The sequence below is a fragment of the Rhinolophus ferrumequinum genome, chromosome 5 (assembly GCF_004115265.2).
Source record: "Rhinolophus ferrumequinum isolate MPI-CBG mRhiFer1 chromosome 5, mRhiFer1_v1.p, whole genome shotgun sequence".
Taxonomy (NCBI): domain Eukaryota; kingdom Metazoa; phylum Chordata; class Mammalia; order Chiroptera; family Rhinolophidae; genus Rhinolophus; species Rhinolophus ferrumequinum.
Genome location: NC_046288.1, coordinates 62,338,692 through 62,365,442, shown reverse-complemented (window position 1 = coordinate 62,365,442; position 26,751 = coordinate 62,338,692). Strand labels below are relative to the sequence as shown.

General features: G+C 37.9%; 1 protein-coding gene across 1 annotated transcript in view; it reads left to right on the top strand.

Moving 5' to 3' along the window:
* The window catches only part of NWD2 (NACHT and WD repeat domain containing 2), a 158,336-nt gene that overhangs the window by 67,475 nt on the left and 64,110 nt on the right, over nucleotides 1–26,751 (top strand). The window contains exon 3 of the mRNA XM_033106656.1: nucleotides 19,458–19,574. Within this exon, the coding sequence (XP_032962547.1) occupies nucleotides 19,458–19,574 (117 nt within the window). The remainder of the gene's footprint in view (nucleotides 1–19,457; nucleotides 19,575–26,751) is intronic.

Below are 26,751 nucleotides of genomic sequence, written 5' to 3'. Positions count from 1 at the left end.
CATTGCTAGAGCTTATGAACAGCTTAGCATTTGTAGACACTGTTGATTTTGCCACCTAATAGAAAAGTACTTAACAATTTGAGTATTTCTTGGACATCCAAAAATTGGAAAAGTAAATGGCTCCCGCGACAGATAACATTAGTCAGAATATTTCAACCTCATTTACAATGGGAGTCTTAATTCTCCAGTGCTATATCTTAAATATAAATTTACACTGTTACGTGAGGAATTGGTACAAACTAGAGGTTTGTGGTACAAGGGTGCAAAATGCACCAGTGTTAGTGGAAGAAAATTTCACCCTTCATTTGTTTCCTCCTAGTTATATATTTGATCTTGGTCTACTTTATGATACCTTCTAATATAATACATATATTAATAGTCTCAAATGACTTCAGTCTCAATGCATAGTTTCAGTCAGCAGCAGGGTATTGACACATATTGAATAGTTACTCATAAGGCACCATTTACTTGATAAATTATGAACCTGTGTTAAATTTCCTTGTCATGAATTCAACACTACCTTCTTCAAGGAATCTACTTCTACGGATAACAGGGTCTCAACTGTTACAAAAACGTTGATCTGTCAAGATTCCCAAAGACTTAGACACTCATTGGGAACTCAGTTACTACAGACGAAGAAACGTGTCCAAGCATATTGATTCCATCTTTGAGGGAGTTTGAGTTTGCATCATTTTTGTCAGTTGAGGGAGGAAGTATTTGAGCTACAAAACAGCTTCCATAAAACATGGTATTGATTAGGATTAGCTGAAGGAAAGAAAAGAGAAGTATATTTTCTAAATTATAAGTAGGCACAGAAGACACATACAGTAAAAGGCAAACTCTAGCAAGCAAGATCCATGGAATAAATTGACAGCAAGGATCCTTCTAGGCAGATTCAAGGAGTCAGTCAATGAGATATGCTGGACAGCAGTGAAACAGCAGTGGGCAAAGCAAACGTGGCACTGAGCCCCAGCGATCTCATGTGAGTGTTGTAACCTGCCAGTCTGTCAGTTCAGCGTCTAAAATGAGGGTGGTAACAGTTTATAGACCTGAGATTGTGTTTCAAATAAAATATGTAAAGTTGCATTTGCTTTCCAGCTTCTAAGCTTAACAGGAACTCAAATATGTAATAACTGAAACTTCTAGAAATATATTTTTCTGGTAGGTTGATTATAGATCTCCCTGAGGATATGTTTTCTAGAGAGACGGTTCTCTTTTCAACTGCAACCAAATATGCCGGAAACTTCATGAAAAAACCCAATTTACCCATCCAGTAGTCTGGATTCCATCTTTGGTTGTGCGATTAACCCAGGCGAAATGAATTTCTTAGAGTTACTCAAACGTACCAGTCTATTTCATGCCTCCTTGCCTTTGCTTTTATGTTCTCTCCACCAACAGTGCTGTTCAATCTTGTTCTTCCCCTGCATCAACTCCTAAGTCCTCTTCCTTCTTAAAACTCTTCCTATCTGATCTTAAGTCATGCCCCTCTCCTCCATGCCCACTGGTCTGCAGCTATGTGTCCGCCATTTGGTTCCATGAACACTTTAAGCCCGGTCCCATTTAGGGATTTCACCCTGGATCTTCTCTCTCTCTAGGAATGCTCATGTCCTCATCTTCATGTGGGCACTTTCTCACTGTCCTTCAGGTCTCCACTGAAATGTCACTTCCTAAAGATGCCCTAATGATCCCATCTAAAGTAACCACTAGGCACTCTCTTTGACATTACCCTATTTTAGTTCTTTGCATGGCATGTGTCAGTATTGAATATTTTTCTTGTTTACTCATGTATCGGCTTGCTTATTATCTTTCTCCCACTCAACTGTAAGTGCCACAAGAACAGGGACTTGTCTGCTTCACGACACCTACATTCCTGGTCCTAGAATAGTGCTTGCCACATAGGAAAACTCCATAAGAATGTGTTGAATGAATGAATGAGCATATGAATGAAGGAAATCTCAGCCCACCCTTGCTTAAGGAAGCCTTGCCTGATCTCCCATCCTTCCCAGGATATGCCTTGTACCCTGCTCTTTACTCCCCTAAAAGCCTAAGCATAACTCCCAGTCATTCATCCAGCTCATGTAAGAAGTATTTGTTGACCATTGGCCACACGCCAGTCAACATTCCAAGTGCTGGGAATACAGGAGCAAACCAATATTGTTGGGGGAGGCAGAAATAAATGATAAATTCCAGTGGTAATAGATGCATTTTACAGAGTAAATGCTTTTAAGAAAAATAAAGCAGGATCATGGGGGTAGCAAATGCCAGGTTGTCAGAGAAGGGCTCGGTGATAAAACAACCTTTGACCAGAGATCTGCAGAAAGTGATGCAGCAAGTCACACAGACATCTAGGGAGGAAGTTGCTAGTCAATCAGGAAAGGGGTCTGAGGCAGGAGTGTGTTTAGAATAGTCATGGAACAGCAAAGAAGCCAAGTACGAGTGGAGTGGAGTGAGGAAGGGAAATAATTGTAGAAGATGACATCAGAGTCAGATCATATGGGACCTTATGGGCCAAGATTAAGGACTGAGAACTTTACTGAGTAAGAAAGGAAAGCGTGATGTTATATAACTTACATTTAAGAGCTTCGCATAAGCCCTGTGAGGAGACTGGAATCGGGGTGGGAAAGAATGGTAGAAACAGGAAGATAGTGTGAGTAAGAAATTATGGTGGCCTGGACTAGCGTGAGCAGTGGAGATGAGACATCTGGTTAAGTAAATTTTTCATCACCTGCCTGTATGATCTGAAAGTTCTCAGGACTTATTCATCTTATCCCAATGATTAGTCAACTATTCTGGCACATAGTAGGCCATTTAGTTAAATCTCTATTAAATTAAATTGATAGAATATGGAGTTACATTTTAAGCAAGGCCATATACATGTACTTTTGTCCATATGCCTGTGTGGCAGGCTGTTTTCTAGTGTTCCCTTTGATTTTTTTCATTTAAACTCAGATATTTAATGAAGATGCTCCAGACTCTCCGATTATGTGACCGTCTGTTAATTCAGTGTGTAATGTATGTGGGTTGATTGCTCAGAAATGGAAACAACTGAATGGATGGAAAGAATACCAACCCCACTCAGAGCAGAAAACCCACGTGGCTTCCCAGAGAGACAAAGTGTATAAATAATATGTTATTTGATTTGCCAGTGTTCAGTAAGTGCCCTTGGCTACAGAGAAGGGGATAGAAAGGAAGAATGAAGGGAATAAATTCTGAAAAACACAGACAGATTAGGACAAAAGCAGGTGGCGCAGGACCCAGTAAATAAAGGGTTTGTATTTGTATCCACAGGTGCGATCCGTTCTTGCTGACAGATGTTTCCTCTCCATTCTCATTGATGAGTCCCTGGTCTAACTCTCATTGCTTCAAAAGTTGTGTGAACAAAAAGCATCTTAACTGATCTTGTTCTCTGCTTATCCCCAGTAGGTGGCAAGTCCTTGAGGAAGAGACTAGTTCTCATTTATTTTTAAGTCCTTGGGGCCTGGAAGAGTATTTGACATTTAGTGGGCATTCGTCAGAGTACTTGAGGAAGAACTGCCAGCACCATCACTCTGCTTGAGTTTTTCTGCACACCACCACCAGCGTAATCTTACTTGAATGTCACGTTGTCCATTCCTGTGCTTAAAAGCTGTCAGTGACTCCATGCTGCCTACAGGGTCCCTCTTGAACATGACCCCAGCTGTCTCTCCAACTCCATCTCGCACTCTTCCCAACATAAATACTCCACTCTCAGCCTGTCCTTGGCGCACATCTTGCTGATTGTTTATTCCTAACTTGAAAACTTCTTTCAGTTCTCCTCTTATCAGAAATACCCTTTCTTCTCCAACCCCTGTCCTTCAAAATCCAGCTCAAGGCCTAGCTTTCCCAAAAGGTCTTTTTCAATTTCCAAATATCTCCCCCTTCTCCCTGAGCTCTTATAAATCTGCCCACCCAGCCCCCACTGGTACCCTGAGACCCCAGTAAACCTAGTTAGGGCAGGGACTTCTAAAAGGGGTTCTTGACTGATCTGGGCACTTAGGACACCTCCATTTCTAAAGCAATTTGCATTTGAATCCAGCCACTGAATATATCATCCCTTAAGAATACCTTCTGATAACCAACTTCTTTAGTGGGCTAGTATTTATCTCATTCCATTTTAGTCACCAGTGTTCACAAACCTGTTCCTTTTTCTTCACCTTTAACATCCAGTAAATCTCAAAGGCCTGTGGATTCTGCCTCCCTATATATTTCAACAGTCTGTCCCATTTGTTGAGGTCTGTATTATGGTCGTCTTGACTGTTGAATAGACACCCTGCTGGTCTGTTTACCTTCATTTCTGCCTTCTCCTCTCCAGCATCTATCCCCTACCTCCCTTGACTGCCTCGTCCACCCTCCACAATACTGCTGCAGTGGTATTTCTGAAATGCAAATCTGACCCTTTTATCTCCAAGATACAGTCTACACTTCTTAGCACAGCATGCAAGTTCTCTTTTCCACTCCTGCCTACCATTGAGGTTCTTATGTGTCACCCTCCCCACAGGCAGACTATTTTAGCCATTCTGAACTACATTCAATTCTCCAAACAGTTTTCTTTTCCCTGAGTCTTCACACACACTGTGCCCTCTGTATGGGGTGCCGTTAAATTGCCCACCATGCAAATAACTAGAAAAATTTCTATTCATTCTTTAAGAAATAGTAAACTTCCTTCTGTAAAAGTACATAGGCTTTATTCTTAATTTTTAATAGCATTTGTCACATTGTTTGAATTACTTTTAAAATGCCCTTACTCCACTAACTGGGAGCACTTAGTGATCAGAAATCATATTATTATATCTTCATGTCACCAGCATTTTCTTAGTACCTGCCTCATACTATATATGTAATCAATGTTGTGAATTTATTGATTAAATTAATACGATCCAGAAGCTGAGAGTCTAGACCAGTGCTACACAAAAGAAATATAAGTCACAGATCTGGGAAGTCACAAGTGTAATTTAAAATTTTTCTATTAACCATGTGTGAAAAGGTTTAAAAAAAAAACACAGGTAAAATTTATTTTAATATTTTATTTAAGCCATTATATCCAAAACATCATTTCAACATGTAAGTCAATATAAAAATCATTAATAAGGTATTTTACAGCCTTTTTTCATACTAAGTCTTCAAAGTCCAGTTATATTTTACACTCACAGTACATCCCAGTTTGGACCCATTTCGGGTGTGTGACAACCATATGTGGCCAGTGGGAATGCACAGCTTCAGCTGGGAGTGGCATCAGGGTGGGGCTGTTCTGATAGGGATGGAAGCCTGACTGCCCAGTGACAGGTGGCCAACTGTGAGTGACAGGTAGACACCTAGAGGAGTTCCAGTGAGAGTGGAAATTCATTGGAACATGTGGAAAAAAAAATCCAGATTATGATTACGAAAATTATATTTCTACTTGTCAGATTAGTAACTTTTTATTTGATCATGTTTGGACATTGCATTAATAGGGTATAACCTGAAATAATTAATGCAACTTTCCAAAGTGCTGTGGAATTGGGACAGAGTGACAATGAGGCAATAAACTAAAACACGTGGTCAGCAGTTCATTTGCCGTCTGTCTTAAGACTTGACTTTCTCTGAAATTAAGAGAGGCTGGTGATGGAAACACTTACTTCCCAGTTTTAGTTGAATAGTCCCTTCTTGGTGGGTACCATTTGTTACCTTTCACAACTTTGCTAAATATAGCTTTAAAAAAAATTCCCCCATTTGTCCTTGCAATTAAAGGCGACAACTTGGCCTCGGAGTTGGAATCCCCCTGTGCTGGCCCCAGGCCTCTTCCTTCTCTCTGACAGGCAAATGTTGGGGTCCTAGGTGTGCAGGGAAGTGTGAGCGTGAAACCTGCAATGCCTGCCAGCCGGAAGTCCTTCCCATGCCTGCTTTCTGTCTCATGACGACATTGTGATGCCACCCAATAGCACCAAGGGGACGGATGCTCATCCTTAACAAAGGTGCATCATTTGGTCTAGAGTTGGTCTTCCTCTCTTTTGCTTGAGGGTCCATCTCTTCGTGTTTCCTTTAAGAAGCACAGGTCCAGACCTATTCACCTAATTTTGTTTTTTTTCCCTTCTTAGACCCCCAATTAGAGTGTAATCTTCTCCTTAAGCTGATACCTGTGTGTGTGAGGTACCCCACACCAGCATCTCCAGCTCTCTCTGCTCCATCGTTACATGAAGATAATACTCTGCTTTTTGAATGTTAATATGTCAAAAATGGAGCCCATCCTTCTTCTCCCTTTTCCCAGTTTTCCAATTGCTACTATTTCCCAGTTTTCCAGACTTTAAAATCTTGGCTTATAGTCCATCTGTCACCCTTTACAGTCTAGAGCTAAACTGCCACTCTTCCCCTTGACTTACTTGCCGGTGTTTCTTAAAAGTTCGCCTTTCTTCCCATCTCACCAGGCTCCCTCTTTACCCAGGCTTCCATTTCTTAATAGCTGAGTAACCATGGCAGTCTTTTCCCAATCTTTCCTTGCCCTGGGTGTTTTTGTGTTCTGGTCCAGACTGTACACAGCTGCTTAAATAATCTTCCTTAAACAGTACTTCCCAGATTTCACTCATCCTAAGGTACACGTTATTTTTCACATTTTTACATCAGAAATCAGGGTTCGTCTTACAAATAAGTGGTGTGTCATGGTGTACTTGGCAGTGCATTTCTTTTTTAGTGGAACGTACACTATTGGAGCAGCCTACAACTGATATTTTAGATTCAATAAAATGCAGTGCATTATGTCATTTATGGGGTATCGTGGAAACAGGATAAATTTTTCTGTTAGACTAGGATTCAAATCCTGGGTCTACAAATTACCAGTCCTGGGACTCTAGGCAAAGTGCTTGATCATTGACACATAGCTGACCCGTCTGTAAAATGAATGGGATAGTGTGTATCTTCCAGGAGTGTTATGAGAATTCAGTGAGAGAGCACCCCCAACCAGAGGATGGAGACTTGGGCAGGAAGCCCAAACTAGTTTTAGAAAAAATAAAGTAGCTACACTCTCTGTACGCATCAAAGTTGTAGGTTAAGTTAAATGACGTGAGCTTTATCTTAGATTGACCTTACTGATATTTACTGAATTGAACTATTATTTAGTCTCACACTGGAGGTCCTTCATCAGCTGTTTTCACGTACTTTTCTTCCATCGCTTCTTCTCCCACCACAGCCCTCCTGTTCTAAAAGGAATCTAGTCTCCTTCTTTGTGCATGTTTTTTCTTCCCAACTGTCTGCCTACTCAGAAGGCTCTTTCAAAATACATTTTGCCTCCTGAGTTGTCAAAATACATCATTGGCTTTATGATTGACAGGATGTGTTGTGATGCCCTTGGTCTTTTCTCCACATTTTTTAACTAAACAGCCTGTTTCCATTTTCTATTAATCAAACGTATGCTTCTTTCTAAAGTGGAATATCTGTCCGCTCATTGAATCACACATCATTTCACTCAGGCCAGCACTTCAATCTGTCTGGCTCACTTCACATTTTGGTTCAGTCTATCAAAGCCTGAGCAGGTCTTACCAAGCTAATTGTATGTAAAAATATAAGCATGTTACATCATCTTTCTCCTGTCCGTGAGCCAGTTTATAAAAAGGGGACTGAAGATTAATAGACATAATAAAAGGGAAGGAAAACATTACGTCATGATTGACCTTCAGTTGCTCCAGTTTAGTTGTAAATGTCAGTTCACCATTTCTGCAGCATGGAATGAATGGCTCTTCTGGAATTCTCATGCCTGACTTCCCAAGGCAGCATTATTGTTCTTCCTTTACTTTGTGTTCACAGACAATCTGATACCTAATATTTCTCCTAAAAATAGAGCAGTGGGCATTGTGGGGAAGCTCCAGAATTTACTGGAGGAGATGTACTTTGCTGAATGTTTAATTCTGCTAAATTATGGCTGTCTGATTACCCCAATGCTGGAAATCACCCAAGACGATGAATCCTTCAATAAACAGAATGAGAAATCCCATTTGCAAGTGACATTTAAGTGTCCCAATTGGGTATAAGCATCACAAAACCTTTCTCCAATTCTGATCACAAGGTAGCTATTTCTTTCCATCCTCATTTTTTATTTCTTATAGGAGGGAGAGACCTTTTAACAAGTCTTTGAACAGTAAAAAGAACACTCATTAAAGAGGTCCACTTTGTCAATAATTAGTTATAACCCATTGAAAAAGTAATGGAAACTCTGTTTTCTTCTACTGAGCTTGATCTTTGTTTCCTTTCCACGTCTGACATTATGATGCGACGGCCTGATCCTCTCTGTGGGCAGGCCATGTCATGTTCTGTCTTTGCTCTGCTTTTCTGTCTCGAAGTCCCTCTCATGCTCTGAAGAACAGTCTCCTGTGTGTCCTTCACATCCAGGCCCCTGTCTTTCTTCCTCACTAATGTTGACCCTAATTCCCCAGGGGCAGATTAAGGTGCTTGGTCTCAAAGACTTCATTCGTGTATTCACAGGTTTGATTGAGCACCTGCTCTGCACTAGCAGAGTTGTAGGTGCAGTGGATACCATAGTGTTGAAAACACACACAGTTCCTGCCCTTGTGGAGTTTACAGTCTTACGGAGATGACAATCATAAACAACAGTGACCAGGGTGATGCTTGGTGCTAAGGAAATACGGGCTGCTCTGGCCGTGTGCAACCCGGGGCCTCACCAAACCTAGAGGCCTCAGGACGGCCTGAGAAGCTGATGTCTGAGTCCTGAAGGAATGGTAGATGGAGACGGCCAGGTACAAAAGAATAGTTCAGGCAGAAGGAACTCATTTTCATAGGCAAATTGGGGAAAGAACTTGAACGTGATGTAGTATTCACTGCTGTGTACACATCAACTTATTTAATCCTTGCTATGAGTCTAGGAGGTACATTCCATCTTCTCCATTTTATTATTATAGATAAGGACACTTAGAAATAACAGAAGTAAATAACTGCTAGAGATCCCACAGTGAAGGGCAGAGTCAGGATTTGAACCAAGGCTGTTGGCCCATGTCAGTTCCCTTCAACATTGCACCAAAAAGCCTCTTCTGTTCACATTCATGAAAATGTATAAAGAAAGTATAGATATGTAAATGTAAGTATATATGTAAATGTATGCACATGTATAAATATGTGTATGTTTTAATATATACTAACATACACATGTAAAAACGTGTGTGTGAAGAGCATGTGTGTGTGTGTGTAGCTAGAACATAAAGTTGGAGAGTCGGGCAGGGACTAGAGCACAGAGGCTCTCATAAATTAGATCACAGGTTCTATGCACTGTCTTCAGGGTGATGGGAAAGTTAAGCATGGAAAGGACTGTGAAAGAACGTTGACAGACCAGGTTCAAATCCCACCTCTCCTACTTGCTACCTGGGTGACTTTGGGCAAGTTACTTCTCTGCGCCTCCCCTTTTTCATCTATAAGACGAGGATTTCATTTCTGTCTACTTCATAAGTTTGTTTAAGGAGTAAGTTCCTCTATGGGGTGTCTGGTAGAGTGAAAAGAAATCTTAGCTATGGTGATTAGATTTGCATTTTTAAAGGATCCCTCTACCTGTAGCATAGTGAATGGATTAGAAGGAGCAAGAATGGAAGCAGGGAGATAATTTAGGGAGCCACAGTAATAATACACAGGCACGCTCAGAGAGTCCCTCTGATACAGTGGTTGCTGTATCACCACTCAGGATACAGAGCCAAAGCTGGGTTTCTCACTCAGTCACATACTTGTCTGCAGTCAGCTGTCCTGCCACGGAAGGAAGCTGGTACCTGCCGCAGCCTGGCTAAGGTCTCTATGCAGTGAGCTTCTCCAGTTTAGACTCCATGGAGATGCAGTCGCTTCTGGCTTGTGGCTCCTTCTTTGCCTCCAACAACTTTCCATACCTTCTCTCCATCGCCATGCTCATTAAGCCCTAATAGTCAGAGGTCCTGCCTTAGCTCCTGGTTTAGTCCTTCCTTAGCATCACGTTATAATTGTTAAAGCTAATTGTTGTGCAGAGGCTAAATCTCCCGAGACGCAGAGGCATCAGGTCTGAGCAGTTGGTTGTCATCAGGAGGCTTTGGAGGAAGCATTATCCTACATCATGCTGTTAGATCCTCTTTCTTTCTGGTGATTGCATGTGACCACTGGGGCCTGCCACTCCTTCCTGGGCTTGAGTTAGGACCTCGTTTTCCCAGAAAAGTCTGTCGGAGTCGTGCTCCCATATGTCACGTGACCAAGAGAACCATTGCAGGTGACCTAAAGTCAGTTTTTGCAATAGTTCTAGTAAAAATGTGGCCATGGGTGATAGGGACCTGAAGAGAGGGTTTTTTTTGTTGTTTTGTTTTGTTTTCTTGTATCCCATGCATCTGGAGAAAGTCATTCTAAACAGAGTGAGAATTCCAGTATCTGTGAAGCACAACTCACCACTGGTAAACAGTGTCTGGCATGTCTAGTCTGAGGTTTAAGACACCTCCCTGCTTACTGCCTCCTGTGAGATGAACATTCTACTAACAGGACACAACTACTAAAACAAATTCAGATGAGTGCTGTCTGCACCTCTCTATTGACCTTACAAGTTATGACCATAGCACTATAATGGTGTTCTGGTTCAACATGTGCTGATCCTGCTCTGTGTTCTTTAGAATATTGTTACTGATAACAGATATTAATCCCTTTAACAATTGAGTTGATTTTTAAAAGGGCTAACGGTCTTTTCAAAGCCATTTCTTATCAATGTAAAGGCCAGTAAAGCAGGAGAAATACCATTTGTAGTAAAAATAAACTCCAACTACACAGGGAAAAGAGTTTTTCCAGTACAAAAGGAGATGATTCCTACACAGGAAATGCCCTGGGCTGTGGCAGAACCATTGGAATGAATGTGTAGCCTCCCATTTTAGTAACTTTAAGGAACAGCCTTCATTTCTGTACTATTTTTGTTCAAAAACAAAATCAGTCATATTGTCTCTGTAGTTACATTTTTGTTTTGCATTCAGATAGTGTCATATGGCATGGGAAAGTTGAGAAGGAAAATATTTTGGAAAAAAAATTCAAAGGCTATCTTTAAAGAAATGATAGTGTGAAGTGGTTGTGAATTCAAATTTGACTATTTTTTGATAAAGCATGAAGTTATTATTTATTACAGTTGCTTTACTGTTTGTTCAGTACTCTTGGTACTTAAATAATTATGTCTGATTTCAAGTGGTTAAATTTGTTAGGGCCTTTATTTGCTGGCTTTTTGTTTTCAGACCACTTCAGCATTTTATACGGAGCATGATAAATCAGCTTCCCTAAGAATATTTTGAAACAAGTTAGATGGTTTTAAGTAAAAAGAGATAAAATCAAATTACTTTCCTGAGCTTTTATACTCAGTGATGAAATAAGTAAAGGCACATAAAATGTGCTGTCAACAAGTTAGTAGTCCAATAAATAGTAAATTAAATTCCAGTGTCTGCATTGCCTGGACATTAGACTAAAAGCTAAACTTAATTTTTTTAAGTATATAATAAATCTTGTCTTGTTGAGCACTTTGGGTTCCAACTGCTTTTTGCCAGTTATTGATCATGCGGATATATGGCATTTCTGTTGGCCCCAGATGGTGTTTTGTATTACATAAGTTACGTGTTTCAGTGATTTATTTCCCCTTTGACTTCAATGGTTGCTTGATTTTATCCGTTTTTCATCATCTTCCCATAAAGACATTTGAGAAAAACACAATTTAAAGGAGAAAAGCTGGAAGCAGGAGAATATTTAAACAAAGCTACTGAAGTAAGGAGATGTGGAGTTATGAAGGTCTGGATAAGAGCAGTAGTTGCCAAACTTAAAGGAAATAACAGAGGGCAAAACTATTACAAAAGACTTCCATGTGTGGCAAATAAATAATGCAATACTTAGGCTTCTATTTAAAAATATAAGTGACAGTCTTACTTTGACTTTTACCTTGGTCATTTGGTCTGCATATATTTAGTTAGATCTTATTCTTTAGCTCTTAACGTGACAGGTGCTTGATTTCAATTTATACTGTTCTTGCACTCAAATCTATGAGTAGGGAGATGTAAGACCTGTAGAAAATCACAATACAAATTAACTGTGCAAAGAGTCATTGAGATATAGTTCAATTCACATACCATAAAATTGGCCCGTTGAGAGGGTGCAGTTCAGTGGGGTTTTCTAGTGTATTCCCAGTTGTTTAAGCATTACCAAAATCAATTTCAGAACATTTTCAACACCCCAGAAGGAAAACCAGTGCTTTTTACCTGTGACTCCCAAATTGCCCTACTCGCCTCCTGCTCAGCCCCAGTCTAATCTACTAATCTACTTTTTGTCTCCGTAGATTCGCCTATTCTAGACCTTGTGTATAAATGGGATCATACAACAGGTGGTCGTTGTGTCTGGCTTCTTTCACTCAGGATAATGTTTCCGAGGCTCGTCCATGTGGTAGCATGTGTCATAATTGAATTAATTGTTACTGCCAAATAATATTCCATTGTATGGATATACCACATTTTATGGATCCATTGATCACTTGATGGACATTTGGATTGTTTCCCCTTTTTTGGCTATTAATAATGCTGCTATGAACATTCATGTTTAAGATTTTGTGTAGCCATGTGTTTTTATTTCTCTTGGATATATATCTAGGAAAATTGCTGGGTCGTATGGTAACTATGTTTAACGATTTGAGAAACCGCCAGATGATTTTCCAAAATGGATGCACCATTTTATATTCCCACCAGCAATGTATGAGTATTTCAATTTCTCCATATCCTCATCAATACTTCTCATTATGTCTTTTTGATTATAGCCATCGTAGTGGGTGTGAAGTGTTCTCATTGTAATTTTAATTTGCATTTCCCTGATGACTAATGATATTGAACATCTTTTCATGTGTTTATTGGCACTCTGTATTCTGTGAAGAAATGGATTATTTGTCTTACTGAGTTGTAGGAGTTCCTTATATGTGCTAGATACAAATCCATTATCAAATATGATTTGCAAATATTTTATTCCATTCTGAAGGTGCTCTTTTCACTTTCTTGATGTATCCTTTGAAGCACAAAATTTTTTAATTTTGAGGAAGTTCAATTTATCTTTTTTATTTTAATTACTTGCACTTTGCTGCCATGTCTAAGAAACCACTGTCAAATAATCCAGTCACAACTATTTACCCCTATTTAAAAAAAAAATAGTTTTATAGTTTTAATTCTTTATGTCTATGAAGTATTTTGTGTTAATTTTGTATATGTTATGAGGTAGGGGGCAAACTTCATTCTTCTGCATGTGGATATCCAGTTATCCCAGAACCATTTGTTGAAAAGACTGTTTATTCCTCATTGAACTGTTTTGGCACCTGTATTGAAATCAGTTGACCCTAAGTGTGAGGATTTATTTCTGGATTCCCAAATTTATTATATTGAATATCCTTATGCCAGTACCACACTTAATTATTGTAGCTTTGTAGTAAGTTTGAAATCCGAAAGTGTTTTGTTCGTCTTTTACAAGATTGTTGTGATTATTCTGGGTCTCTTGAATTTCCATATGAATTTTAGGATCAGTTTGTCAATTTCTGTAAATAAGCCAGCTGGGAGTTTCATAGTGACTGCATTGAATCTGTAGATTAATTTAGAAAATATTGCAACTTAATGATATTAAATCTCCCAATTCTTTTACATGAGATGTCTTCCAACTTATTCGGATCTTTAATTTCTTTCAGTGTTGCTTTGTAATTTTCTGAGTATAAATTTTGCATTTCTTAAATTTATTCCTAAGTTTTTTTATTCTTTCTGATACTCTTAAATGGAATTTAAATTTCTTTATTTCATCTTACATTGCTCATTGCTAGTGTATAGAAGTACAGTTGGTTTTTGTATATTGATCTTGCATCCTATAACCTTTCTCAACTCACTAGTTCCAACAGGTTTTCAGTGGTTTCCTTAGGATTTTCAACATACAGTTGATCCTTGAACAACGTGGGTTTGAACTGCCTGAGCCCACTTATATGTTGATTTTTTTCAATAAATAACTGTAAATGTATTTTCTCTTCCCTATGATTTTCTTAACATTTTCTTTTCTCTAACTTACTTTATTGTAAGAGTACTGTATATATGTAACATGTGAAATGTGTGTTAATTGACTGTTTGTTACTGATAAGGCTTCTGGTCAACAGTAGGCCATTAGTATTAAGTTTCTGGGAACTCAAAAGTTATTTATATGCAGATTTTTTACTGCATGGGGTGTCAACATTCCTAACCCCCATGTTGTTCAAGGGTCACCTGTACAAGATCATGTTACCTAGGAATAAAGATCTATCTACTTCTTCCTTTCTTATCTGAATGCATTTTTATTTCTTTTTCTTGCCTAATCATCCTGGCTGGAACCTCCAGTGTAGTGTTGAATAGAAGTACTGAGAATTGCTATCCTTCTCCTGTTCCTAATATTAGGTGTTGTTTTTCATACATGCTGCCTTTTCTTCAGTTGAGGAAGTTAATTTCCAGTCCTACTAGGTTGGTGCAGAAATAATTGCGGTTTTGCAATTATTTTTATCCTTTTAAACCATAATTACTTTTGCACAAACCTAATAGTTTGTTGAGTGTTTTTCTCATGAAGGGGTGTTGGATTTTGTCAAACGTGTTTTTTTTTCTGTGTCGAGATTGTTCACATGATTTTTGTTCATTATTCTATTGATATATAGTGTATTACATTTGTTGATTTTCTGATACTAAATCAACCTTGCATTCCCAGAATAAATCCCACCTAGTTGTATTGTATAATTCTTTTTATATGTTGCTGGATTTGGTTTTTAGAATTTTTGTTGAAAATGTTTGTTTTATATTCATAAGAGTTATTGCTCTATAGTTTGTGATATTTTTGTCTGGCTTTGGTCTCAGGGTTATACTGGTCTCATAGAATAAGTTGGGAAATGTTCTCTTCTAATTTTGGGAAAACTGAAGAATTGGTATCACTTCTTTAAATGCTTGGTAGAATTCACCAGTTCATCTGGAATTAATTAAGCTTTTCTTTTGTGCAGTTTTTTAAATTACTATTTAATCTCTTGTTGAAAATGTCTTCAAAATTTTCTATTTTTGTCTTGAGTTAATTTACGTAACTTGTGTCTCTCTGGGAATTTGTCCATTTCATCTAAGTAATTTCATTCATTGGCATACAGTTGTTCATAGTATTATCTAATAAATTTTTTTTTCTCTTAGGTCAATAGTAATTACGTCTGTTTTACTCGATTTTAGTAATTTGAGTCTTCTCTCTCTCTCTCTCTCTCTTTTTTTTTTGGCAATCCAGCTAAAGTTTTGTCTACTTTGTTTATCTCTTCAAAGAAACAAATTTTCGTTAATTTCCATTGTAATCTATTTCTTCCCTTCTGCTTCCTTACCTTGCTCATGCTTGTTCTTTTTATGTTGTGTTAATGAAGAATGTTAGATTATTGATTTGAGATCTTCTTTAATATAGGTATTTCCAGCTATAAATTTTCCTCTAAGTACTGCTTTAACTGCATCCCATAAGTTTTGGTATGTTGTGTCTTTGTTTTCATTCATCTCAAAGGACTTTTTAATTGCTCTTGTGATTTCTTGTTTAACTTATTGATTATTTAATATTTGTTAATTTTCATATATTTGTACATTTCCCAAATTTCTTTCTATTATTGACTTCTAATATCATTGCGTATGTTCAAAGAACACACTTTATATGATTTAAATCTTTTAAGTTTTTTGAATCTTGTTTTATCGTCTAATATATATGTTCTATCCTGGAGAATGTTCTCTGTGTACTTGACAAGAATGTATATTCGGTTGTTATTGTGTAGATTATTCTACAGATAAATTATAGCTAGTTGGTTTACAGTATTGTTCCAGTCTTCTGGTTTTTCGTTATCTTCTTCCTAGTTTTTCTTCCCATTATTGAATGTGAGATATCAAGTTTCCATCTATTATATTTGAATTGTCTACTTCTCCCTGCATGTCTGTCAGTTTGTGTTTCATGTATTTTAAGGGTCTGTGGTTAGTTGCAAATACATGTATAATTGTTATATCTTCCTAATGGATTGACCCTTTTATCGTAAAGTGTTCCTCTTTATCTCTAGTTACATTTTATGTTTTAATATCTTTTTTATTTGATATTAGTATAGACATGCAAGCTTTCTTATAGTTGATGTTTGTGTGATATATCTTGCCTTCCCTTTTACTTTCCACCTTTTTGAAGCAAAAGTGTCTCCTATAGACCACATATAGTTGGGTCTTGTTTTTATCCAGTCTGCCTTTGATCTCTGCCAATCCAATCACACTTAATGGTATTATTTATACGAAGTCTTGACAATTAATTTCTTGAACTTGTTGCAACGATGTTGCTAACCTTTTTTGATATCAGAGGGATTGTTCATTATGAATTTGTACCAACTAGACAAACAGTTAACCGAGTTTACTATTTGGAAATACTGAAACGGCTGCATGTAAAAGTTAGAAAACCTGAATTTTTTGCCAATAATTCATGGCTCTTGCATCACAACAACATACCAGCTCACACGGCACTGTTTGTGAGGGAGTTTTTAACCAGTAAACAAATAACTATATTGGAACACCCTTCCTACTCATCTGGTCTGTCCCCCAGTGACCTCTTTCTTTACCCGAAGATAAAGGAAATATTGAATGGGAGACATTTTGATGACATTCAGGACATCAGGGGTAATACGACGACCACTCTGATGGCCATTCCAGAAAAAGAGTTCCAAAATTGCTTTGAAGGGTGGATTAGGTGCTGGTATGTATGCATAGCTTCCCAATGGGAGTACTTCAAAGGTGACCATAGTGATATTCAGCAATGAGGTATGTAACACTTTTTCTAGGATGAGTTCGTGAACTTAATTGTCAGACCACGTATAGTTGGTTGGATTTATAATCTGCCATTTTACTTTTACATTTCTTTTTTTTTTTTTTCAATTTATAGCTTATAAATGGTTTATTTCTTGAATTTTCCATTTAATATTTTTGGTCCATGGTTAGCTGTGGGTAACTGAAACCACAAAAGCAAAATCATGGATAAGGGGAAACTATTGTATTTCTTCTAAGTGTTCTGGTTCTGCTGTAACATCTCAACTTCCAGAAATCGGTTGCCAGATAAAAATTTTCAGAGCCCTTCTAAAGGTTAAGATTTCAACAGAAAAAAAAAAGATATATACACATACATATTTTATTATATACAAAGAACAATAAAAGTGTCATCAAGTAAACAAAAGAATACAAATTATAGTAGTAATTAATAGCTTCAAAAAGCCCGTAAGCCACCGTGGCATTTAGTGCAAGATACAGAACTCAAAATGGCATCACACAGCCATTAATCAGAGGTTTAGGTAGTTCTCCCATAACAGCAACCTATATTCTGGAGAAGCTGGCTTTTCATGAACTCCGTAGGGGCTCATGTGTTAGGCCTCATAAAAGAATGAAAGCTTTCACATCTAGGGGGAATTACTTTCTTTTTCTGTGTATCTCAGGTCTTTTGTGTTCCTCCATTCCTTTTACTTCTTTGCTTTGTAGTAAGTGAATATTTTATAGCATAACATTTAAATATTTTTTACAATATTTTTTAGTTACTTTCTTTGTAGTTATTTTAAGGCATATACATCTTAACTTACCAGAACCTACTTATAATTTATACTAACTTAATTCCAGTGAGCTATAACAAGATTACTCCTATATAGCTCTATTCCGTTTTCTGCTTTTTTTGTGCTATTATCATTATATATGTGATATCTATATGTGTTACAAACCCAATGACATATTGTTATCATTATTACTTTATATAATTTTATGTCATTGAAAGAAAATGAGAGAAGAACAGGTATATATTTATAACTTTTATTATTAATCTTCATATTTACTATTTGTTTCTCTTCATTTGTTCTAAATCAGACCTTCCCTTAGATATATCCAAGCAGTGTCAGCGAAAAGCATGGAGACTAGGTTCTGTGTATGGTTGTTGGTTGTGAATGGCACAACTAAGAGTTATCATTAACATTGCAGTAGGTTTGTATGTTTATTTGAACATTGCAGTAGTTTTGTCTGTTTATTTTGATAATTTATTGGAAGATGGTGGAAGGTGTATGAAGCTCAGTAGTTTGCAGTTTCTCCAATTAAACTTTCTGTGATGGTGAAGCATTCTATATGTGCACTTTCCAATATGGGAATCAGTAGCCACATGTGGCTATTGAACACTTGAAGAATGGAATTTTTAATTTTAATTAACATTTAATTTTAAATACCCACAGCTGAAGGCTCTCCTATTGCACAATGATGTTATGATCTCAGATGTCGCCTTCCATAATATTGTGATTAAATCTTGTTAACTAGATTAAAGGGAAGAACGCCAAAATTAGTACTGACAGTTTCATATAAAACTCATGGACTGAGCTATGGGAATATTTTTTTAAGAAGCTGTTATGTCTCTATCAGTCATCTAAAAACTTAAATACAGGTAAGCAGAATCTGGTACAAACACACCTGTGTGGGGTCATGGCCTGGGAAGTACACGAAGTCCCTGGGATCTGGTTGGGGCACAGTGGAGGACCCCTGCTCTGTGCTTCCATCTTACTGAGTGCCACGCAAATAGCCAGTAAGGAAGGGAGGTTCTTTTTTCTGCTTGTGGGAAACAAGGAAAAGAAAAAGCAATCTTCAAAGCTAAAATCGGAAACATTTTCCTTATGCAGATAGCAGTTGAGTAAAGAGAATGAAACCCATACTGCTCTCCACAGCAAATTTTTCAAAGAGTGTACTGGTAAAAGTTTTACAGACTCTCAGAATCTTCCCTTGTATGTAGTCTTTGAAGTAAAGAGATAGAAGCTCTTATTATCCTCACTTCTTAGTAAGACATACCTTTCATTGTTTTCCAATACATGTTTTTCAGACATATATTGATGAAAGCTGAACTGCTTATAGTTAAAACAAAAATGTCTGTCCCTATGTGATAAACCACGATAATAACATGTCTTTTTCTTTAAAAAAAAAAATCTAGATGTTTAACTTCACGTCATTATATGTTAATGCCTATTGTTTTCCCTTCTCATATTAAGCCATTCAGTAACATTATATATACACTATTATTTAATTGTCTCAAATAATGTGGTAACCATATCCCAGATGCTTTCAAACATTTTGCTTGTGTTTGAAATCCTGTTACTATTTCAATATAATAAAATCCTACACTGTAGAGCCTCTGACATTTAACATTTCATTTTCTCTGGACCCACGTCAACCAAGTAATCAGAACATAAGAAATTGTAATGTTCATCTCCAATCCACTTTGGGATTTAAAATATATATATATATATATCTTTAGATGGATCTTTAAAATCATTTTCCCTCTCTAAGGGAAAAAAAAACATTGCAAAGAGAAAAGTTAAAAGTCATGTTAACATTGTGAATAAGAATAAAGCCTGTAGGTAAATAAAAATTTCCCGCAGGTGAATTAATGCTGCCTCGTCCATTGGTTCCCAGGTCATAGATCTGTACTGGGGAGTGGACGAAGATGAGTGGCACAGCCCCGAGCTCCAGAAGACCCGCATGAAGCTGCTGGAGGATTGTTTGAAAACTTCTGCAGGTCCATGTTTTGTTGTGGGTATAAAAAACTAATGCTTTATATTAAATTGTAGATGAATGTGAGAATTCTTGCTGATTTGGGATTCTTAAGGGGCTTTTTAAATGGGAGGAAGATACTTGCTTTTTTACATGTACTTAAATTTTTTAAACTGTCTCCTTGCCCTCAGCGCGTGAGACAAAACCCTCAGCTGTCTGTAAGAAGCACTGCCAATTAGTGGTGAATAATTTGAAATGGTAATCGAAGGGATGATTGGGGTTTGACAACACCTTCCACAACGCCTTGTAATCAGCAATAAGGATTACTGTGTCAGTCCTACAATAATTATCCTAAATTTTCTTATATTGTGTAATGTATTTCATCATAGCGAATCTATTTCTCAACGTTAGAATTTCTAGCATTTTTTAAAACACAGTGGCTGAAACATTGCAAAAGTAAACTAAATCTGCCAATAGGAAATGGTGTTCTGTGGGGGGGAAATGTTTTTGCAGTGATTTTTCAGCTATATTGCACATTATAAGCTACAAATTCATTCACTGACTTAATTTAGCTTAAGAAAGAACCTTATCTTGAATCCGAACAGATCCTACCAGTTGATAGGGAGGTTGCCCTTTTCAACACGGGAAGTTTTGAGTCTGATGGATGAGGGGTAAAACTAGTTAATGCTGGGAAGAAAATACCAAATCATACAATTAAAAGCCAGGTTCAATGTATCAACAGGAGAGCTTTTAGTACTTATTTGCATACCCATCTATGTTCAGCTCCATGTAGGATTAAGACAGAGAGGATAAGCGAAATCTGACCAGTGGATAGTAAAGTTCTTATGGATAATAAAGTATATAAAAGCTTTATAATACAGTATTTTTGTTATCAGTCTAAGGATAAATTATTAATTGATTCACCAGTTACTTACTGAATGCGACGCTGTGCCAGAGGCTGCCCTTAGGGCAGGGGATGGGGTAGGTTGACCTATGTGAAATGGTCATTTTGTCGGACAGTTTCTTATGATGTAACCTTAGAACTGAACTTACATGAAACTTTCTCCCCTCACGGAACTGGTATTCTTATGTAGGGGTAAGGGAAGAGGGCAAGCAAAAATCAAAGAAATCAAAGAAACATAGGTCAGATGGTGTTAAGTGATATACAGAAAAATACAGAAAGGAAGGAGGAAAGGGAACAGCAGTGAGGTGAGAGATGTTGTTTCCAATAGAGTGGTTGGGGAAGGCCTCACTGATAAGGTGACTTCACAGGGAGACAGGAAAGGGCAGGAAAGAACCGGGTGGACATTCCAGATCAGAGCATTCCAGGCACACTCAGGGAACAGTTACATAGGCCCGTGTGCCAGGGCAGTATGAGCAGAAGGGAAGGGTATGGGAGTGGAGGCCATGTCACGGGGCTTTGTTATCTTGATGTTGGCTGTAAAGATTTCACTTTTGCTTTGAATGGCATAAGAAGCTACAGAGAGTTTTGAGCAGGAGACTAAAGTGATCTGACATATTTTAAGGCCTACCATGGCTCCTGGGGGTAGGAGAGAAGGCAGAACAGGGAGGAGACACATTAGAAAGCTAATGCAATAAGCCACACAAGACAAACATGTGATTTAGGGAGGCTAGACAACGGACATCTATAAATAGCACCCTGTGGTCTGAACAGAATTATAAATGTCCCGAAAGCCATGCTAGATATTTGAAGAGCTAGTGGTGGCAAAGGAATTAAGATATTTTCCATGGGTCTGCAGAAGGTAAAACAAGGACCACGTCGTGGATGGCACTTACAAGGAGACAGATCTCAGCTCCAGGTAAAGGACATAGAGGATGTAGCGTGTGAACTACATCCCTTCTCTCTTCTCCTCCCTTTTTCCTCATTCTTCCCTCCTCACTCCTCTCTATTCCCTCCTCCCTCTTCCGTCCTCCCTCTTCCCTTAGGTTTTGGAGTCATGTATCCCCTGGATTCTAACCGACATATATGTCATAGCTGTGTGACACTGGAGGAGTTTTTTTACTACTCTAAGCCTTAGTCTCCTTATCTGCAAAACGAAGATGATGATAACGGTCAGCTACCTCCTGGAGTTCTGACAATTAAGAGCGATCACAGGACGTTTATAGTGTCTCATGTAGAGTAGCTCACAGTAAGTGGTGGTGGTGATTTGTTGGTATAGTTACTATCCTCATCTCACAAAGCTGTCTAAAGATGAAATCACCTGGCTCAACTTGGAATGAGTGCATCACAAAAAAAGTTGTCATCAAAGCGGAGAATACACACCCTTCTGGCAGGCAGGAGTGCTGTAGAAGAGATTCAAACATTGAACGACAAGTTAGAACGGATTCCATCATGCTTAGAAAGCCAGATTTGGGAGGTATAAAGGGCTGTGGGGATGCCCTATAAATCTCGGTTGCTCTGATTTCCATAGCTCTATCCTGATCAAGCCTCAGAAATTCAGGAATGAGAGAGACATTCTCTCCCTTTTATTACTCTGTGGAGTGTCATACCCAAACTAACCAAAATTAGTCATGGTCATGAATTCCAACAATTTTCTGGTAGGAGAATGAATAAGTTAAGACTTTGCAAGTTAGGACAGGTTCTGAGAACAAAGATTAACTGATGAAACATCAGTAACAACTTTATTGAAGGTACACAAATCATGTATCCTTCCCTCTGTTCCCTGTTTCATATCGAAACTCAGGACAACCAAGAACTTGTGGACAGAGCTAGGGATTATTCACCCTGGTGATCCTAAATCTCAAAAGGCTTATCTTACTGCTTATAGGACAAAGGAGGCTCTCGTGGCCTTTCCTGTTGTAACTATGGTAACAGTGGGCATATCGTGTCACTTTTGAGCTCCAGTTTCCTTGCACACTGCTCTCTTGTGACATTTCTAGAAGGCATGTTGACCCCTGTGGGCTGCAAAGTGTGGCCTATTACTTCCCTGGATGGTAAAGTCGTTGGCAAGAAAATTCACCATTGCTGAAAGAAAAAATGTTTTTATATCTTCAAAGCCTTCACAGATATTAGCCCTTATGTGAGAGACAAGTAAATTCAGGGCCAGACAATGCTTTCATTTTACGTACCCAGGGAATTGGGAACTTAAATGTTGTATGCACTTGGCTCTATTTAACTTCATTTCTTAAAAGCTGTCCTTTGGGATATGGCCTGAGATCCTAGAGACATGCAATCTGTGCCTGCAAGGAGGACAGGGTGATAGACTAAGGCGCCCAGACATGTATCCAGTTCCACTTTCAGAATATTAACTCAGGAGACACGTCGTACTGAGAAGACATCATCTCTACTGGGGAAGAACAGCATTTGTACATGTGTATAGCAGAAGGAACACAGAGTGGGAAAACCCCCAAATTTTTATTTCACAGCCTGAGTTAGAGTCCTGGTTCTGACAGGGCAGGTCCCTAACCTCCCCATGTTTTAATGATCACATCCATAAAATGGGGAAATAAAACAGCTAAACTAAAAGTAAAGGTAAATGTTGAATAAACATCAAAGGTTTGCTGTGGGGATTATGTGAGAGTTCTTTGTAAACTATAAGGGACTACACAATCATTAGTTATTATTAAATTGCAGTTTAAGTCATTTTAAAATGAGAATAAAATGTTTTAATTCATTCTGGACATTTATGTAATATTGGGAAATTTTGCCTTTGAAAATGATGATAGTCTAAATGTACGAAGTATTAAGACTTATTTCAGACAGTGTAATGTTAAAATGTCAAATAATAAGGAGTTTTGGAGTTCATTCTTTAAAAACATCGTAAAATGTAGAGAGTATAAACTTGCTAGATTGGGATTTACTTAGTAAGAACTTTACCTGCTCCCAAGGAGCCATTTTGAACAGGACTGCAGTGAACAGGGAAACAGCTCACAGTTAAGTCCAAAGTCACTGTTTGCTGCTCCTGTTAAATGCAGAGAATTGCCTCAGTCTTCACTAAGTATGGAAAATTCAACAGAATCTTCCCCACCAATCAGTCCCACCTACTTAGTCCACAAACAATTGTTATGAAGGGGGAGAGGCGTATTGCCTTTTGGAGAGAGCAAAGTCTATGTAAATGCCACCTATCTCATCCCTGCCCCTCTTCATGATGTGTGTTTAGGAGGCAAGGGGTTTCCTTCTTATCATCCCTCCAGATATGGAATACCCCAAGAAACTTGCCAGCAGAGTTTGAGCATTGACCCTAGACCTTGAACAAAGTCTGACCTCGTGGCAGAAGTTGATAAAAGTGAGTGCTCTGCTGGCTTGAAGAGCTGGAGTGCGAACAGCTTAAATACAGCATTGGGGTGGGGGGCTGCCCCTAGGTGTGTGGGAGCTCTAGGGAATCCAGACAGTGTCTCACTACATCCCCTCAATCCACGGTGTAACTGATGTGGAGATTTCCTGGAAGAGAGACACTGGCAGGCGACCCTAGGAAAGTCAAGCCAGGCCTGTGTATCCAGGAAGGGGCAGGGGACGAGTTACCACTGCCAGAGGCAGGTCAGAGGAGATTCCATGACTTCACATTCAGAGGGGCCTTCGCCATGTCTTAGATTCAGGAAAAAGAGAATGCTGCCTGCTGTATGCTTTGTGGATTCCCAGAAGTCTCAGGAAGACAAAGCCACATAGTATCCTCACTAGGGCTACCAGATCACACAGATATAAACAGAGATAATTTCTCAGCATTGGATAGAAAGCAGCCAAGGTCAGAACAGTGGACTACTGACATTCTTACCTTAATGTAAGTGGACACCAGAGCAGACTTACATCCCCACCCCAATATACACACATACTGCATCAGTGGCACAGGATAGAGAATGGAGAGCAGGCTTGGCTTCTGCTTACCACCATCAGCTCCTGGCAGCTGCTCTTAAGAACAGTATGCACAGTGGGAAGGAGGACGCTTAGAGATCTCCATGTTTGGAGTAGGTTAAATTTTAAACCAGAAATACGGAAATTTAAGGAATTAAACTGAGAAAGCCATCATTATTCAGCAAGTTTCAGTTTTGCCAGTAGGCACAAGAATAAACACAAGACAAAGCAAAGTCCATAGCCGTTACTGGTAAAAACTAAACCATTGCATATTTGTACATCACTGAGTGACTACTGAATTAAACCTACAGTGTATAGATTAGTACTTTATCTCTCAACTGTGTCACCACTCTTCCTTCAGAGTTAAATCATGCCTACTTGACAGTTCAGACTCAGTTTAGATTCTTTCAATAATTTTCAGTTAAAGAAAATTGTACAGTGAGAGTTCTTAAATCATTGAATTTGAAGAAAGGATTACAGTATTTTTATAACAGTTTACTTTGGAAAATATTTTATCCACATTCCAATATATGATTAATTTACCACTTTAGGTATACTAAAAAATTAAAACAGGTGTTCAGTCTTGGTTTCTACTTTAACGAAATGTACAAGTGTTTTGTATGAGTTAGTCCTCACATATATAAGCACAGGTTTACTAACCAAAATGTACTAAAAAGTGAAAATAGTCATTGATTTCAACAGGAAAATCATCTAAGTTAAAATAAAAATTAAAACCTCAGATTTTCCAAGTATTTTTTTTGTAATATCAAGATAAACAAGGACTTTTTTACATGTTAAAATTAAGCCTGTCCAGTTGAAATCAACTAGTCATCATAGTTCTAAAATAGGTTCCAATTAGGCTTCCGTAATAATTTGGTTCCGATAATCAATTATTTGATTATTACCAAAAGAATGTTAGAATGGAATTTACTTTTACATTAACATTGAAAACAAAGCTAGTTGTCTCATTGGTAGAAGCCAAGAGAGAGGCATTTAGTTAATGGTTGCTAACAAAGTATTTCCACAATAAATTCTGATTAATACATAACCTATTTCCATAGTTTAAGCCATTGTTTCACAGTTCATGTAAGACAGACTATTTTTGTGTGGCAGAAAGAGATATGGAGAAAAGTGAACTGGAGAGCAGCCAACCTCTTTATAACTTAATTGGTAAGAAAAATGTTAACTTAAAACTATAGTCCAAAGGACTTCTGCCTCTAAGTAAAACTCTAAGCAACAACTTAAAACAATTAAATTATAAACATCTTATGTTTAAAGAGATAGTAGAGATTTGGAGACAAAGAAGATTAGACAAACTTAATTTCTAGAGTGGAACGTCCTTTCATGGTGAGCTGGCTTTATAGATAGAGGAGCCCCAAAAGCATGAACAGTTTTCTCCATGAGACATTTGCAAGCATTGGGCAGCATGGGATGATAGAAAGCTGGGATGGAAAAGCAGAGTAAAGTCTTCCACAGTCTCTTGGTGTTTGGGAGACAAAGTTCACTAGAACCTAACATGAAGATTCAACAAGTCTTGCTACTGAAACATTTTAATTCAAAGTAAACTACATCCAGTTCAAATAGTGGAGGAACTAACATGATTAGCCTCTTGTCAGTCCCTAAATAACAGCTTTTTAAAAATACAATGCCCAGAATACAATAAAGATTACAAGATATGCAAAGAATCAAGAAAATATGATTAATAAACAAAAGGTAGACAGACAATAGAAGTCAACTCCTCAGATGACCAAGATGATGGCAGTCAAAAACTGTTTAATTATTACAAATGTGTTAATGAAAATATAGGAAAAGATACATAAAGTGTACTAGAAGATGGATAATTTCAACAAAGAAATGGAATATTTAAAAAATCAGATGCACATTTTAAAACGAAAAGATACAATATCTAAAACAGAAAATGCTTAATAGTAGATGGGCTTAACAGTTGACAGAACACAGTTTAAGACTGAATTAGTGAACTCAAAGACAAGTCAACAGAAAATTTCCAAATGGAAGCACAGATTTTAAAAAAAGAATAGGAAAAATAGAATAAAGCAGAAGCAACATGTGAGGTATCATCAGTCTCAGATATATGTAATTGGAGTCCCAGAAAAAGAGACAGAAGATGGTAGAGAAGTAACAAGTGAGAATTTTCCAAAACTGTTGAAAGACATCAATCCATGCAGATTGAAGAAGCACAGTAATCTCCAAGCAAGAAAATTGCACCTGGGCAATTAATTTTATAGTAAACTGCTTAAAACCAAAAGTAAAAGGGGGAAAAAAAAAAAACTTTAAATCCATCAGAAAAAGAAAAAAATCATTACCTTCAGAAAAACAAGGAAACCGTCAGTTCACGTTTTAATAGAGAAGCTCTAGAAGTCAAAAGACAATTGAATGACATCTTTA